Genomic DNA, 18771 nt, shown 5'->3' with positions numbered 1-18771 from the left:
CATTATGGACACTGAAAGATGAGGGTAGTCATATCTACATAGAATGGTCAGGAATGGAAAACTTTACTTATGCTATTTGGCATAGGTAACATTTTAATAGGCAAACATTGCTTGCTCGAAGTGTTCCAGTCTGAGAAAATGTACAGGAGGAACAGCATGGAATCAGTGTATGTGGGAGACAGCCTGTGTTGTAATTTGGAGAATTGAGGCTATATATGAGAGAACATGAGAGAAGAGTGGAAAGGCAGGGCTGGGTCTGGTACGCTAGGAGAAAGCCTTTGGGCTTTATTGAATAGACCACTTGGAGATACTGCCTTAGGTTTGGTGATGGGGAATGGATAGACGATACTGAAGGAACAGTCATGAGCATAGGCTTTCAAGAGATGTGGAGAAAAAGAAAATAGAAGGGTGGTAACTTGATGGTGTGGTAGGATATAAAGAAGGGAGACAGTATGTTTCAAGGATTTCTTTCCTTTTTTCTTTTTATAAAGAGTAATCTGAATATTTCTGTAGACTCAGGGAAAAAAAGTCAGTGCTGGGGGAGAACTTAATATATAAGTATTAGGTTGGTGCAAAAGTAATTGCAGCTTTTGTCATTACTTTTAAATGTCATGTACCTACCTAATAGTAGAAGGCAATCATAAGGAACAAGGTCTCATGAAAATACAGGGAAAGAGATATCAGAGATATATCTTGGTTTTAGCAGGAAGGTAAGAAACTTGTTTCTCAGGGACAGAAACAAAGGGCAAATTCTTTTTTTTTTTTTTTTTTTGAGACGGAGTCTCACTCTGTCGCCCAGGCTGGAGTGCAGTGGCGCGATCTCGGCTCACTGCAAGCTCCGCCTCCCGGGTTCACGCCATTCTCCTGCCTCAGCCTCCCGAGTAGCTGGGACTACAGGTGCCCACAACCGCGCCCGGCTAATTTTTTTTTGTATTTTTAGTAGAGACGGGGTTTCACCGTGGTCTCGATCTCCTGACCTTGTGATCCGCCCGCCTCGGCCTCCCAAAGTGCTGGGATTACAGGCGTGAGCCACCGCGCCCGGCGCAAAGGGTAAATTCTAAGACATAAAGAGTTTGTGTGAGTATGAAGAGCTATTCTTAAACAAATACAAAGTGAGATGTTCTACTTATGGGTGGGAGTAAGGGATGTCATTGCAGAGAATATGATAGGAAAAATGGGGTTTCTTTGCTGTGGTTAGAAAATGTAAATTTATTATCCACGTGGTACATTTATATGCGTCTGTGTGTGTGTGTGCGCGCGCATGTGTGTCCAGTATTACTGAGAGTAGAGGTACAGAAATAGACAGTCACATTGAATCTAGAGTTGAGAATTGACTGGATATCAATGATAAAAAGAAAAAATGAGACAAGATTCTATGAAAGCAGAGGAAATTGTTTAAATGTAGGCCTGGAGCTGATAAGGGATCATGAAGTTACAAAGCCAGGCTTCCCTGGAAGGGTTAAAGGTCAGATTGCAGGACCTCAAGTGCAATAATAATAAGGCAATCACTAAGTGACTTTTATTCTTTTTCACCTTCTGAAAAGTCTTACTCTGTTTGCCTTTGTGCACTTTGTATATTTATATATTTTTAAAGAATAGACAAGATTGTATTTCTTTTTGCAGTGTGTTTCTTTCAAATAGTGTGTATTTATTGATATAAATACATGTATATAGTATTCATGATTTTTAATGGCAAAATTCCATTTTATTTATTTTCATTTAATAACTTTATGGAAGAACTCATTGCAATGATGTTCTTATTAATTATTCTTTAGGTTGTTTTTGGGTGTTTTTTTTTTTTTTCTCTATTTAAAACAATACTATTTTTCAATCAAGTCCTGAACCAACTCTGAGAATAGTTAAGACTGGTAAGATGTGGCCTTGATTTCAAGGAACAACTTAGCAGTTTATTACTATTTATTGAACAAATAAACTTTTTCTTCTGGCAGTGAAGGGCATTCCGTAGTGATCAAGGTATTAGCTAGTATATTAGCAGATGACTGTGGGTGGTGATACTCGTGGTGGTGATGATAAGGATGACGATTTTGAATAGATAAGCATTTCCAGAGCCTGAAAGTTGATCAGGTTTTTAATTCTTACAGTTAGTAATAGCTAAGAAGATGATGTATTTTTAATATATCTTGACATATTAATTGCGATCTTAAAATAATTGCCTGTCTAATTTTATATATGTGGAATTATGATTTATAAAAAGGATGGGCAAACCTTAGCTTATATTTCTTTTATTATGCTGGTAGCCCTCTGGGGGTAGTGTTTATAATTAAAATTTATAAAGAGATGACTGAAGGTAATCTATATTTATCCTTTTACTACAATTCCTGATCATATCAGTGGCCCTCTGAAGTGTGAAATAATCATGGGCATTTGGTTAATGAATTGTGCATTGTTGCTGTTCATTCATGGAATTTGCTCTTTTATTATATTTGATGCTTCACTTAACAACAAATTTTGCTTTCTCTGCATTTGATATGTTTTTACCAAATTATTCCTGATTGTATCCATTAATCTTTAGTCACATTTGACAAAAATAAATTACTGTGATCTTTTAAAGTTACCAGTAATAATTAGATTTTTCAGGACATCAAAGTTTTGGGAGGAACTACTAGATGTTAAAGGACTTGTACAAACATGTTTGCATGAGCTTTTTGATAAAATACTGTGCCCAAATGCAATTTTAGTAATGGATAAACCAAGACTATAGAGGAAAGACAAAAAGTCATGGAGTCTTCATAATGAACATTTGTTTGCATTCTTATCATCTGCATTTTCTTGGAAATCAATTTTCGTTTGTTTCATTTGGGAATATTATTTTATAAACACAGTATGCAGACTTCTCACGTTCTCCTGCAGGTCTCTAGGATCAATAGAAATTGCTTCACTCTTTAACACCTCTGTGTCCCATTCTAGGACAGAAACATGTCCCAAAAGCCCAGTTGTGGGCACTTTGCTCCCAAAGGGAGCTGGAAAAGGAGAATCTGATAAATATATTCACTCCCTCAGGTTCTTCAAGGTGTTCTCTTTAGCTTTTTATGTTCTTTTATGTAACTTTACCTGTATGTATCTCGGATTACCTAGTACATTTTTGGTTTAAAATCTGATGTATTTGCATTCTTGGGTGGGCCTGTAGAAAATAAAATAAGATCTGATGTATAAAATTTAACCTTTATGTCTGCAGTTCAAATTCCAGAGAAGACTGTCTCTTTCTGGAGGAAAATATTAATTGTAGTTCTCTTGTTTACAAATGAAGACTTTTATCAATGGTATTTGGCTAGCAATTCTTGAATTCCCACTATAATTCCTAAGGCAGTATAGCGCAGTGATTAAGGACACATGTTATAGAATTAGAATGAACTTGGGTCATGTCTTGGCTTCATTGCTTACTACCTCTATGACCTTCGACAAGTGGCTTAACCTTACAGAAAGCCTCAAGTTTCTCAGGCATAAATGGAGGATAATAATAACATTGTTTGCTATAAATAAAAATTTGGGAAAGGAAGGAGGTGTGTGCATTTCAGGATAAATGCAGAAAAGGGAGAGCCTTGGAGATAGTGCATTCTGAGAATTATGGTCTCCACCCCTCCACTATCAAGGTAGGAGAAAATTCTATTTCAGAAGCTAGAATTGCAGGAAGTGAAAGTTTGCTCTTTGCTGGACACAGCTCATTAGACTAGATTGCTAATTTCTCTTAAAATTAATCTGGAAATTTAACATAATTTTGATTAATGTAGTGCTTTCCTTTGGCCAGGGTCAGGGGAATCGACTTTAGAAACTGCAAAACGTTAAGAAGAGAACTACGCCTGTGAGATTTACTAGACTGATTTAGAAAAAGACTACTGATAAGGGAAGTAGAGACTTATCAGATACTAAAGTGTATTCTAAAACTACTGTAATTAAAATAGTCTGGTAAAGGAATCGAGAATCAGTCATGGAGTCTATAAATTAGTCTCTCAGTCTTTAAATACATGAAGTTTAGAATATGGCAAAGGCAACATTTCAAAACTGTGATCATCAGTTACTTCATAAACGATGTTGGAATATCCACTCCCCCCAATTTGTGTGTGTGTGTGTGCGTGTGTGTGTGTATGTATGCATATATATTCTGTTTTATCATACTCCATGTGAATCAAGGGTGTAACATTAAAACATCATAAAACTATTAGAAGAAAGTATGTGTAAATTTTTTTATATGGGGTAGGAAAGGTGTTTTTAAGTATGACACCAAAAAGCCACAAAGGAAAAGCCTGCTTTTGATTTTATAAAAATTCAGATGTATCCATGGCAAAAGATATAAAAGCAAAAAGGTGAAATTTGGAAAATATTTACAAAATAGCAAACAGAAAGGGTTTGTCTCAGTTTTTTTTTTTCAAATTTTGTTTTGTTTTTGGAGACAGAGTCTCACTCCATTGCCCAGGCTAGAGTGCAGTGGCTCCATCATAGGTCACTGCAGACTCAACCTCCTGGGTTCAAGAGACCTTACCACCTCAGCCTCCTGAGTAACTAGATCTAAAAGTGTGTGCCACCGGGGCTGATGTGTTTATAAATTTTTCGTAGAGACCAGGTCTTGCTATGTTGCCAGGCTGGTCTGGAACTCCTGAGATCAAGTGGTTCTCCCACCTTCACCTTGCAAAATGTTGGGATTACAGACATGAGCCACTGTACCTGGCCATTCTACAATTTTCTAAATCCTTTTATTATGGTATATATGTGATAAATAGTATATAGCTAGGTTTCATTTATTTATTTTATTTCTTTTTACACTTAATAGACTATGTCTTTTAGTCGGTAAATGGAATCCATTTACATTTTTTTTGATTCCATGTGCATTTGCTTTGTATTTATTTTAACTTTTCATGCTTGTTATTGTGCTTCTTTCCCCCCTTTTCTGCCCTTATTAGATCAGTTTTGTTTCATGCTCTTTTTCCATACCCTCAACTCTGTAAGTATAGTAATGACCATCCTTAAGTACGGTCAGGGACTTTTCTTGGAACCAAAAGACTCCTGCCCTTGTCGATTTTGGGGACCTTGCAGACTAGCTGCTGAGACAAGTGGTACCTGGGCTCTGGTGCTGGTGCCAAGGCTGTGTCTGTCTTTCTGCTTCCTGGGCCCAGAGAGTGGTCAAGAGAAGCTTGTCAACTTCCTTGCACAAGAGGCAGAGACTTTCTTCAGTCCCAGCAACCGAATGCTCCTCTGGCTTCTTTACCTTTCCTTGTAATGGATAATTATATTCCTCTTACCCTTTAGGAACTGAGATCTTGATTGCCTTTGCCCATTTTTAGACCTTGAACCTAGCAAGAGAAAAGCTTTTGGTCTAAACATTCTGCTCTGAGTTTCTGCTACATTTTGGGTCCATTGAGTTTTAATCTTATTTTTGAGTCAATTATGTCCTTTAAAATATATACATATATAATTTTCTGTGTTTAGAGAAGAAGAAGAGTTCAAAGCTGAGCTTACAATGTCATACTGTCCAGAATTTTATTTATAACAATATTTATAATGGCAAAAAATTGGAGTCTGTCTTAATAAATTGGAATATATTCAGTTATTGAAAAGAGATAGATGTTTAAGTATTTACAGGGAAAATGGCTAAGATGTGTTATAAATCAAAAAAAGCAGATTGTGAAGAATGAGTGCTAATTTTTATTTGTTTTTCAAGTGAGATGGTATCAGATTGTGTTCTTTAGTAAGCATAGAAAAGTTCCTGATAAAATATGTAAGACAGTTTTTATAGTAAACATTGTTTACCTTTGGATTTTGTAACTAGGAAACCAGGAGGCCATTAGTATAGTTTTTTACATCATTTTCTCTTTCTGCCTTTCTGTATTATTTGGATATTCTTCCTCTCTTTGAACATTGGGTATTTTTGATAATACCAAAGTAAAAATAAAAAACAACAGGAGCAACTCCCTTATTCCTCAAAATTGTGTTATTGCAATTGTTACAGCCTAGTACAGTTTTGTGACTCCATAATCATATGTGTACTTAACAAACACTAAAGTATGTTAATGACATGTTATAACAACATCATATCTCTATTAATCTGTTTTCTAATATAATTTATGTGTTTTCTAATGTAAACGTAGAAATAGATATTAAATAACAAATACAATATCATATTTATATAAAATGCTAACATTAACTTTTAGAAAATACCAGGCCAAAGCATAGTATCCTGATCGTGAGGATTAACAAGTCAGGATTACTTTGCAGCTTTACAAGAGGATAATATTTTAGAAGAATTGATCCTTCCCATAAAATGTTCAGCCTTTGGGTTAGTCCCTTTTCTTATTAATGGCAGTGGCTGTCTGAAATCCAAAGTTAAGTGCCCAAAGCTTTTCTAAAGAAAGATAAACTCACCTTAAAAAAAAAAAAAAAAAAAACTATATTATTTTTCCTTCGTGCAGCATGTGGCTTTAATACCTGTTCTTATGGTGCTAACATACAAAGCATCTTAAATTTTTTGATTTATGTGCTATTATCTTGGTGTCTCTGATACTTATTTCAGAATGATTACTCTTACCTTTCTATTTAGAAATATCTTAATAGTGACATTTCTTGAAATGTATTCTAATGATATAATTAAAAGATACAAGGAGTTTAAATGAAAATATAATCTTGCAGTACTATCTGTAATAGTGAAACAATGAGATAATCCAAATGTTCAAAAATAAGAAATTGAATAAATTATAAAAATTAATAGAATACTATCCACATGTTAAAAATGAACTTATAGAAAAATATTTATTGACATGGGTAAATGTTTACAATAAACAGTGTTAAATGAAAAAATTAAATCAAATTTACCATATAATCCTATTTTTACAAAAATGTACATATGTGATTATATACATGCATAGAAAATGTGAACGTTTAAATACCCAAATGTCAACTGTGGTTATCTCTGAGTGGTGTGATTACAGGAGAGTTTTATTTTGTTCTCTTTGCTTCTCTGCATTTATTATATTGAGCATGTTTTCATGCATAATAAGATAATCAGTAAAAGGTATTAAAATATACTTCTGTTCTATTTCATGTTGTGAAAGTTAAATGTCGTACCATTTTTCCTCTTAGATTGTAATTATCCTTCTATATTCATCCAACTGTTTTGATCCATGAATTGGTTTAGTGGGAAGTAATTAGACATTCTCACTCAGGTCAGAAAAGACAAAGCTGTAAAGAACTGTGTTCATACCCCTTGCCCCACCTAGAAGATACAATTTCAGCTTGCTAACAGATGAGATGATAAATGGAATATAGATTTCAAGTTGACTTTATTCTTGTACTCTAATCTTGTTATTCTGCCTAAGATTTCAGAGTAATTTTACTCCAAATATTAATATTTTATTACTGTCACAAAATTCACCATACTACCTACTAAAAGTAATCAATAAAAACAAAGCCTTAAATAATGATAATACCCCTTCCACTAAATGAGATAGAGCTTATTGCTTTCCATGAAAAGTAGCTGCTAACAAGAAAAAAGAAAAAAAAAGAAAATTATAAAATCTTGAACTACTTTAGTGAATTACCTTCAGTACATAGAGAGGCCAGCCCTTCCCTGCCTGTAATGTAAGGAGGTCACTCTTTCTACTCTGAAGGAAGATCTCTCCCCAACCTCCTCAAATCTATAGTAAGGAGTAGTTTCTTGAATCCCGTGTGCATTATTTTTTGTGCCCTTCAGACTTAATTATTTTACCTAAGAACACAAAATGCTAGCATTGAATATCACTTAATACTGTTAACTCTCTGAGTAGATAAAACACCTCCCTCTTTTCACTTCCTTGCCCTATATTTAACATACCACAAAACTGAACTCTTGATTTGATTTCAGTAATTTTTGAGGTGAGGAAACAATTTGGATTTTTGAGAGTTGAAACAGAAAGGGACAGATTAGATAACAGAACCACAGAAGAACCTCAAAAGACTTTTAAAAATGTTATTGTCTTCATTGCAGTTGGTTGGTTAATTAGTTAAGAAATAGTTGAATTGCCGCTATGACTTTAATAATGTCTTGATTTTATTTTCCTCCTTTCTACTTCTCATTCAACAAAAAATGAGAGATTTAAAACATTTAGCATATAATAGCAGTTGAAAAGTAAAGATAATTTTTAGAGTTCTTTTGTAGTTTGGAAAACTTTTAGTAATGCTTTTTATGTTACATGGCATTTTAATATATCAGTTTAGCTATAACTTTGGAAACTAAAATTTTAACTTTTTGCTCTGGAAGGAGCAGTATCATTTCTTTCCAGAAATTCTGGTGGGTAACTTGATGATTTGACACTAGAAATAATGGGACAAGAAAAACAGCCTGGTTTGACAGAGAGGCCCATTTTAACTTTTGTTGGTATTCACTAGGGTTTCTCACATAAGTACATGTGATAACTTTTAAAATGTCCAATACTGGAAAAAGCAGTTTTGAGAGCTTTAAAGTGTTAGCTCTCACTTAAATATCCTGAAATATCCTCCTGAGATGGCTTGCTAATTCCTAGAGTAGTTCCCTGCCTCACACTCTGTCAATTTGGGAAATTAAAAAAAAAAAAAAAAAAATCCATCCTGACAACACAGCCCATAAAATTTTCTCTTTATATCACTCTTCAATACCCTCTCTGCCTTGTGAGGCCGGATTCTTCATTGCTCCAACTCCTGTTATATGACACTGGTCCTCCAAAAGGTCTCCTGCCTCCAGCTCTACCTCTACCCCTCATTCCTGCAGTCAGAGAAATCTTTTCTGAACCTTAATCTCATTTCTCAGCTGAAAATATTTTGATAGTTCTCCTGACAGGCAGCATAATAGTATTTCTCAAAACAGTATCTGAGAACTTCTAGAAAAAATTTAAATGTTATCCTTTTTCATAATGATAAATTAACAAGCCACACCCTGGTTCCCCAGAATGGATACCTTATAACTGTGCAAAATACTAGAAATACTAATATTCCTGCCTGCCTGTCCATGCTGCATCTTTTTTTTTTTTTTTCTTTCCTTGAGACGGATTCTCACTCTGTTGCCTAGGCTGGATTGCAATGGTGCGATCTCGGCTCACTGCAACCTCCGCCTCCTGGGTTCAAGTGATTCTCCTGCCTCAGCCTCCTGAGCAGCTGGGATTACAGGCATGCGCCACTGCACCTAACTAATTTTCGTGTATATATATTTTTAAGTAGAGATGGGGTTTTGCCAGGTTGATCAGGCTGATCTTGAACTCCTGACCTCAAGTGATCCTCCCACCTTGGCCTCCCAAAGTGCTGGGATTATAGTCATGAACTACTGTGCCCAGCCATTTTTTCTTTTTCTTTTTCTTTTTCTTTTTCTTTTCTTTCTTTCCTTCCTTCCTTCCTTCCTTCCTTCCTTCCTTCCTTCCTTCCTTCCTTCCTTCCTTCCTTCCTTCCTTCCTTTCTTTTTTTTGAGACAAGGTCTCATTCTGTCATTCAGGCTGAAGTGCAGCAGTGCAATCTTGGCTCACTGCAACTTCTGTCTTTTGGGCTCAAGCGATTCTCCCACCTCAGCCTCCCGAGTAGCTGTGAATACAGGCACATGCCACCATGCCCGGCTAATTTTTGTATTTTTTGGTTGATACAGGGTTTTGTCATGATGTCTAGGCTGGTCTCGAACTCCTGGGCTCAAGTGATCATCCTCCCGCCTTGGCCTCCAAAGTGCTGGGATTAAAGATATGAGCCACTCACACCTGGCCACATCTTGTTTTTTTCTGATGAAACGTTTGTTTCTTAAAGTGATCCAGGACACATAGCTCTGTTCTCAGAGGCATTTTCCTTTTGAGGAGATCCGGATATTACTTACTTGTGAAAAACAGTGGCTAACAGGGCAAGATCCAAATACTCGAATGTGTAAGAAGAGCCCTCTGAGATCTGCCTTGCCCATTCTTTGTACCTGCACTCCAGCCCCTGAGTGACAAGCAGCCCCTGGATAAGCTAGGCCACATCAAGCGTTTGCCTTCTCTGTCTTAAGCTGGGCTTCGTCAATGATCTTTCCCTTTCTTCAGTCCACCCACCCTGAACACATACTTCTCTGTAGACTCTTCTTTTCTGACGACTCCATCCCCAGGTACAAGGTAAACTCCCATCTCTCCCATCTTGGCTATAGTTAATTTTCACACAGGGAATTGTGTCACTACAAAACTAAGCCCAAAATTTGGTGGCGTAAAACAAGAGTTATCATCAGCCAGTTTCAGTGGGTCAGGAATCTGGGTGAGCCTTAGCTGGGTACTATGGCTCTGCATCTCTCATAGTGGACAGTGCTTTCTAGTAACTCACATGGTTGTTGGACTGAGGTCTCTGTTCTTCACCACCTGTTGACCAGGAGCCTCCCTTTGTTCCTGAACTCACAACATGACAGCTTGCTTCACCAGAGCAAGCAAGCAGGAGGGCAAGACAGAATACTGGAAAGAGAGAGAGCATTTCCTAGTCTTTAATGACCTAATTATAGTAGTGGCAGGTCACCTGCTCATTAGAAGAAGAGTGCTAGTCTAGCCCACACTCCAGGGCAGGGGGTGACATACTAGGCAGTTGGGATTACTGGAGACTGTCTAAGTAGTCTGTCTACCATAGCCTGTAGGATACCTTAGGGTAGGTATCCCTAAGGATAGGCCCAGGTGAGGAAGCTGTGGGCCGTGGGGGAGGCTGCTTGTCCTCTCTCAACCTTGCTTCCCTGCCTCGCATGGTGTGGGCATCTTGATGACATGACAGTGATTCCAGGGTTTAAAGAGAGGTATATTTTAAATAATCTGGCTCTTAAATATCATTTGAAAGTCAACTCCCTCGTCTGATCTTCAGCTGAAGAAAAAATGGTCTATTTTAGTGCTAGAAGAAGAACTCTGTGTTGGACTTACTAAGAAAAGGTGATATAGCTCACTGAGATAGTGCATTCTTAAGAGATTTGCAAATTTCATTTTTCTGGGTTTATATCCTGAATTTACCTTCTAACCTGGAGTATGATGAAAATCTTCTGGATTTTCAAACTTGGCCTCTATTAAACTGCTGCATTTTGTTTACTTGCTTTTCTTTGAGCAGGGAGCTACCTGACAGCCTAGTCCATGCCTAATTAACTTCTAATATCAGGATTTTGGCTCTCAATATTCTTAAAAATATGTACTAATATTTTTCTGTGTTTTTAGCATATTCAGTACTAAATTTGTTAGGCATTGCTAGGGTTTTAATAGTTGAGAATTTTACAGCTCTTTCTCTGGCATATATACTTAAAAGGAGTGACCTGGGGCTGTGATACCTGTAATTTTTTTGTTATTTTTCTAGGTAGTTAAGGCATTAACAGTTTTTGCCCTTGAATCAAAGTTCTCTACTTTTCTCTCCATACCTTCTAAATATTTTGTCCTTTTGAGTCAAGGGAATTGCCCTGATTTTATGATGACATTTGGGTACGATATTTAAACTGTTAAAAGTTATAAAAACGACCCTTTGGTATTAAATGTAATAAGTGGCTTTGAATTGAATACATGTGCAGGTTCTCCTAAATGAACTTTGTGAGTCCAAACTGCTCTAGTTACGTATTCTCATTGTAATTGGATTCTATGACATTCTCTCATCCTCCAAGAAGTCTTCCAGGCCATGAAAATTCCTCATGGCTTGGTGTCGATGTATACTTTGGGTCTTTTGGGTTACTGACTTTCATCTCTCAACTCCTGTGTGACACTTGTAGTGCTGATGGTCATCTCCACTCCTGAAAAGGCACGGTGTCTCTGCAGCAAAACAGAATTACTTACCCCTAAGAGATCTATAACAGCCCTCAAGTAAAGGGGGAATGGGCAACTGCTACAACTGAGCTACCTTTGCTCAGCCTTTCCTTATCAAGAATATGTTCTTTTTCTTCTTTTCTTTTTTTTTTCTGAGATGGCGTCTCACCCTGTCACCCACGCTGGAGTGCAGTGGCACTATCTTGGCTCACTGTAACCTCTGCCTCCTGGGTTCAAGTGATTCTCCTGCCTTAGCCTCCCGAGTAGCTGGGATTGCAAGCACAAGCCACCATGCCCAGCTAATTTTTTGTATTTTTAGTAGAGACAGGGTTTTTACCATGTTGGCCAAGTTGGTCTTGAACTCCTGACCTCAAGTGATCTGCCCGCCTCAGCCTCTCAAAGTGCTGGGATTACAGGCATGAGCCACCACACCTGGCAAGAATATATTTTTTACTCATGGTTACTCTGCACTGTGTTCATTTTTACTGGCTTGTATTTCTTTGTAATTCTAAAATATTGTCATGTTCAAAGGTTTTAAATTAGACTATAAACACCTCAATATCAGAACCTATTCTTTTCTTTCTTTCTTTCGTTTTTTCATTCTTTTCTTTTGTTCTTTCTTTGTTTCGATATCTTGGATCTCTTTCCCCATTGTATATCTACCATAATACCACTCCAGACACATTTCTCAACAGAAGTCAACACATAGAAGGAAGTCTTGTCTAGATTTATTCATGATGCGTGCATTAGAGTAGATCAGAGATGAGGGGCTGCGACAGGTCTGGACTCTTCTAGTGAGAGATGAACAATTAGAAGGCTTTGCAACAGCATTCAGTTAACTCTACATGGGTAGAGTTGGGTGCCGGTCTCTCTTTTAACCTTCTAAGTGCACCAGAGTATGTTACTGCCATGAAATTGCACTGTAATATTTTCTAGTTGTGATTCATTCACAGCTTAATATGCTTCTAGTTCTGGCTTGACTTTTCCCCCAGGAAGAGCCTAAAATCTCTTCATTATAATATAGACAGTGTACTGCACTTTGAATACAAATTTATCCATGTTCGGAGTAATTTTTCTTGTGATTGTCTCTACCCTGGAGAAGTGCCTTTAATGAATTACATACAAATTGTGTAATTTAAGAAGTTAATTTGGTTTTCTGGTTACACAGGACTAAAAACAGCGCTTGTAGAAAGAGATGATTTCTCATCAGGGACCAGCAGCAGAAGCACTAAATTGATCCATGGTGGTGTGAGATATCTTCAGAAGGCCATCATGAAGTTGGATATTGAGCAGGTAATTGTGTATGCTGGTTGTTAAACAAAAATTGCAACAATGCTTTTTTCTACCCAATTAAATCAGGTTTTTTTCTTTTTTCTTTTTTTTTTTTTTTTAACGGCTTTTAGCATTTCTTCCTGTTGGAAATACCTATTTAGTATATTCTGCTGGAATATCTTTCAGGAGAGGTGTGTCAGTTCTTTCCTGTAGTATTATGTTTATGGGTAATCAGGGGCTTTTTCTTCACAGGCATGTTGAAGTAGCAGATTTACAAAATCACTTTTGGATGTGTTGCCTTTTAAACAATTGTGATTGGATTTTTGCCAGTGGCTACCAAATTGCTACTTTGCAAGCACTTTCAGGGGAGCTATGTTGTAAGGCAGGGGGAGTGCGAAATCGATCCTCTTAACTACAACTGCAGTCATACGCTCATATTGTCACTGACATATTCTGAAGGAAAAGATGATCTGAGTCATGCTTTTCTTATGTCACACTTTATTGTGTCCAGCCTGCCACCATTTGAAAACTGCCAAGGCAGTGTGGAAGATGACATTTCCCAGAGGGGTAAAAAAAATCAGCTGAACTTCCTATCTCTTTTTGTACGTGAAAAACACAGCAGCACTGGCTTGACATTGTCAAGTTTTGAATCTGTCTCGTTTTTTTTCTTGATAAGTCAGTTTTGAATCTGTCCCCTTTTCTTATATTCTCTTCGCATCATGATGGATGCAATGAAAACAGCATAGGATTTAGAATCAGCTAACTTGTGATGTGGTCAGGCTTATTTACTCAAAATCTATGAGTCTGTTATCTTATTTGTAAAATTAGTGTTATAATAGCATTGCTGGCTTTTTAGAGAGGCATAATGAGGACTACAGCAGTTAAGACAAAGACTTTTTATAATCTGTAAAATACTGTGCAACTGTTAAGTAGCATCATTGCTTGGTTTCGTGAAGGCAAGACAGAAACTTTTAGCATGAACTTGAACAATCTGTTATCTCCTACACAGAAAAAATAATATGGGGAACCGAGAAAGGGAGACAATCCAGAGGATGCAAGATAAATTGCTACAATAATCTTGTAACTCAAGTCAGGAAAATATCTTACACCTGCGAACTCTGACAGCATGTTTTTCTCCTGTGCAAATACAGTTAAGGTTTCTAAAAAATCTTTGAGGTTGACAGCATGATGTATTATTAGAAATTTGATTAGGAGGCAGCTATCCTCACTCAGAGGTAGAGGTTTCTGTGTATCAATCAGTTGGCAGGGTGTCTATTTGCCATTTGAAAATATTATGATCTGTTACTGCCAAACTAATTTTCTCTGTTTTGCCTTTCAGTATAGAATGGTAAAAGAAGCCCTTCATGAGCGTGCCAACCTGCTAGAAATTGCTCCCCATTTATCAGCTCCATTGCCTATAATGCTTCCAGTTTACAAGTAAGCCTTTTGATATCACGTGTATGCATTTGCTTCTCTGCGGTCAGTAGAACAACAGTTTTAATGGAAATAATCCCTCAATGCATATTTCATAATTTGGCTTTAATTGGTCCTAATCTTTAATCCTTTTCAAGTATTTTCCTTTGTTGTATTTAAAAGTATGGCTTTTCTTAAATTGCTCTCTACTGGCCTATCTCTAGATTTTAAAGGCAAAGGAGGTCGTGTTCTGTATCTGTAATTAGTAGTTTCTTCCTCCAGTTTCTGAGAGTATATAGATGAGCAACTGCATTTGCATTAAGGAACATAAAAGGATCATGTGCAGACTGTAAATGGCTCCGCTAAAGTATCCTGTTGTAAAATGTAAACATACCATATACCCACTTGTAACCCAAGCCATTTTGAGTCATGTTACATGTCTGAGTTAACCAAGGCTGAAATTTGGTTAGGAAGGGTCAGATTATAAATTATAAAACTTAATTTTCCTAATGTTGTTAGAGCTATCCATGAAGTTGCCTTACATTGGAATTCAGGTAGTATGAAAAAGTAGATTATGTAACTCTGTTAACCACATTAGTGTTGTAGGGGGCTGGAAACAGATTTTTTATAACTTTGTTCATCCTTCCTCATAGATCGCTTAGGACTTCCTGAACCAGTGTTTCTTAATCCTGGGTGCACATTGTCATCATCCAGGCCCCCACCCTAGTCTAGTTAAATCAATTTCTGGATGTATGAGGTTTAGGCATCAGTAGTTATTTTTAATGTTCCCCAGAGAATTCTAATATTCAGCCAGGTTGAGAACAACTGCCTCAGAGAAGATTCATTTAAAAATCTCATTGATTTATTTTACTTACAGACTTCAGCTAGATTGGTGTCAAAAACAGTTGCATAAGTCTGTTTCTTTTGCAGTCCACTTCTAGGTATGCTTTGTTTTTCTTAAATGAAAGGTGTCTTGTACTGTAAGGTAATGTTCTATAATGCTATACTCTGTTTCTAAAGAACTTTCCCCTCTATTTATGCTGTAGGTGGTGGCAGTTACCTTACTACTGGGTAGGAATCAAGCTGTATGATTTGGTTGCAGGAAGCAATTGCCTGAAAAGCAGTTATGTCCTCAGCAAATCAAGAGCCCTTGAACATTTCCCAATGCTCCAGAAGGACAAACTGGTAGGAGCAATTGTCTACTATGACGGTATGTGATATTTTTTTTCCTCACAGATACTTTTCTCTCACTCATGACCCTTATAGTATATTCTTAAGGAGATAGTTTTGCATCTTTAAATACTAATCTTACACAACACACAAACGCACTTGCATGCACATATTAACCATTTTCTCTAACAGTGGCTGAAAAACTAACCATAATGTTTTACCTTTAATATTGTTTATTTTACATATTTGTTTTCTTCTTTGATTTCTACTTTGTGTCTCATGGTTGGTTTGGTCCATTTCTCATCATTATGAATTTGGTCCCCACCCTCATGCCATGTAATTTGTTATGTGTTTGCTAGTGAATATTTGCCTTATGAATATATTATAATGTTGAAAGCAGCTGAGGATATGTTAGGTTTTCTAGATGAAACCTCTATTTTCAAGGGGTTATAAACCTAGGGGGAAAAATGCCCTGTGGGCTGAAATTGACATGTTTGTATTTTGCACAGGACACAGTTCTTGAATGTATAATTTATATGATGAAGGTAGATGAACATTGCATCTGTGAAACTGTGCTCTCAGTTTTTATTGCTTATTTTATTGTTGTTAGATGTTTTCTAATAGTGACATTACCTAGTGGCCATTTGCCATGTGTTCAATGTTCATTCTTTTTTTTTTTTTTTTTTTTTTTTGCATGTGTGCAATATAATTTTGTACATTTTATTTGAAGGAGCACTTAATATATCTCCAGATAGACCACAAAACAATATAAAACAAAACAGGCAAAGCCATTTGTAAAATTTTACTAGTAGTTTTAAAGTGTGTGAGATTGGAATATAGTCCAAGGGTGTCCATTTATAAGGAAATAGCTGAACACAGATAATTATACATGTTCAAAAAGTCCTAAAAATTTTGTGATGCAGAGGACAGCTTCGATTCTATATCTCAGTGAGCCCCCAACACCCATTATATTATCTTTTCTGTTTAGTATTAGATATCTAAACTCCTAGTAAGAAGAATTTGTTGTTGTTGTTTTATTTTTTTCTGGATATTTTGATATTTATACTGAATACTATGGGATGTCCCAAAGGCTATCCCTGTGTTTTTTTCTTCTTTCCAGTGTTACATTTCTGAACCAATTCAGCTGTCAGGCTTTCATATATAAATGCAAAAAGTATATGTGAACCAAACTCAAGAAAATGTCCTAGGAACAACAATATTAGAAAAATGTTAAGGGTCTTAGGCAAACATTAAAAGCTAGAAAATTCACAGTTTGCAGTGCTTCCCAGCATCTGAACACCACAGGGGGGCCACTTAACTATTTTTTTGGTGCCCTTGATTGAGTCTACATGTTAAAGGACAACCTTAACTGTGAATTTGCTTTCTCTGCATCAGACCCTTAATGTTAACCCATTGTAGTTTATTGGGTGATTATAGTAAAGAGGTTTTTGGTCCAGGAGGAGTAAGAAGGCATTCTGTAAATAGCATCCTGCCCATCCTGACATGGAAATGTTTGTGGCCTTTCCATCTTATTACTAATCCCTCCCGCACAAACCCTCTCACATACTTACTCATTTTCTATGCTTTGTGATCTATTGGGTACTAACAAATTTTATTTATAAGCTTGTCAATATCTGAATCTTTTAAAAATAAATATTAGTGGGCTGGGCATGTTGGCTCATGCCTGTAATCTTAGCACTTTAGGACGCCAAGGCAGCCAGATCACTTGAGCCCAGTTTGAGACCAACATGGTGAAACCTCATCTCTACTAAAAATACAAAAAATTAGCCAGGTGTGGTGGCATGCACTTATAGTCCCAGCTACTTGGGGGACTGAGGTGGCCAGAGTGAGCTGAGATTCCGCCATTACACTCCAGCCTGGGTGACAGCATGAGACCCTATTTCAAAAAAAAAAGAAGAAAAGAAATATTAGCGAATGTCATGTCTGAATTTGTGACATCCTGTTTTACATTGGTTTGGTATTGTTGTGAATTATAAATTCTTATTGATTCTACATGAAGAAGCCAAGGGAAATCTTTGTCACACAAGGCAGAAGAAACATTATTCTCTTAGAATCATGAGGAAAAAGAATCTTTTAATCTAGAATTGATCTTTATAGCCTGTTATAGATTGCAATTATGAGCTTAGCAAAAATTTCTGAAAAATTTAAAAAGCATTTAAAATATTTTCAAATTGCTCTTTGGAAATCGGTTATAAAATCATTAAGTCTTGAGCCAAAGGAGTAAAAATAATTATATTCTACTCATTTGATATAAATAATTTGTCTTTTTACTTTGTTCTAAAATGGTACAGGCCTAACTATATTATACTTGAGGTGAGGCAAAACAAGCATGTGCAACAGTGTAGTTCTGTGGTTTTACAACATGTTTACATGTGGGGCAACTCTTGTTTTACCTAATATGGTATGATGATCAAATTGAATATTGACATGGAAATAAGATGACGAGGAGCATGTAGGTAAAAGAATTAAATGAGGCCGGGCGCGGCGGCTCAAGCCTGTAATCCCAGCACTTTGGGAGGCCGAGACGGGCGGATCACAAGGTCAGGAGATCGAGACCATCCTGGCTAACATGGCGAAACCCCGTCTCTACTAAAAACACAAAAAATTAGCCGGGCGAGGTGGCGGCGCCTGTGGTCCCAGCTACTCTGGAGGCTGAGGCAGGAGAATGGCGGGAACCCGGGAGGCGGAGCTTGCAGTGAGCTGAGATCTGGCTACTGCACTCCAGCCTGGGCGACAGAGCGAGACTCCGTCTCAAAAAAAAAAAAAGAATTAAATGAGTAAATCCATGCTGAACAAAAGGAATGAATGCCTTTTTTCCCTTTGACTGGAAAAACGTTATTACAGTATCATCCTGCTACTAAAGTATTTCAGAGAGAAAAATATTTCAATGTGAAGTTTTATCATTGCAAACCCAAGTCTAAACATTGTAGTTTATAAGATAAGCTTTTCTTAACAAGGAAAATACATACTCTTCTTGATAAATCACCATGATGAGAATATAACAACAGCCACCGAAGTGATTTCAAGTTGCATTCAGGCTTCTTGAAATAATGTTGAATTTACTTTAAAAATAATGTATTGAGGTGAAATTCAATAAAATTCAATTAAAATTAGCCATTTTAAAGCGAACAGAAATAATTTTTGTAACTCCCACCAAGGGAGAATTTTGAATCTGATG

The 18771-nt window shown here is 36.7% G+C and overlaps 1 protein-coding gene across 8 annotated transcripts in view; it reads left to right on the top strand.

The window, feature by feature from the left end:
• The window catches only part of GPD2 (glycerol-3-phosphate dehydrogenase 2), a 150080-nt gene that overhangs the window by 64461 nt on the left and 66848 nt on the right, over positions 1–18771 (top strand). For all 8 annotated transcript variants that reach the window (XM_050752469.1, XM_050752474.1, XM_050752468.1 and 5 more), the window contains 3 exons: positions 12886–13010; positions 14329–14426; positions 15449–15612. In XM_050752469.1, the coding sequence (XP_050608426.1) occupies positions 12886–13010; positions 14329–14426; positions 15449–15612 (387 nt within the window). The remainder of the gene's footprint in view (positions 1–12885; positions 13011–14328; positions 14427–15448; positions 15613–18771) is intronic.

The sequence above is a fragment of the Macaca thibetana genome, chromosome 12 (genome assembly GCF_024542745.1).
Source record: "Macaca thibetana thibetana isolate TM-01 chromosome 12, ASM2454274v1, whole genome shotgun sequence".
NCBI lineage: Eukaryota > Metazoa > Chordata > Mammalia > Primates > Cercopithecidae > Macaca > Macaca thibetana.
This window is presented reverse-complemented; position numbering and strand designations above follow the sequence as displayed.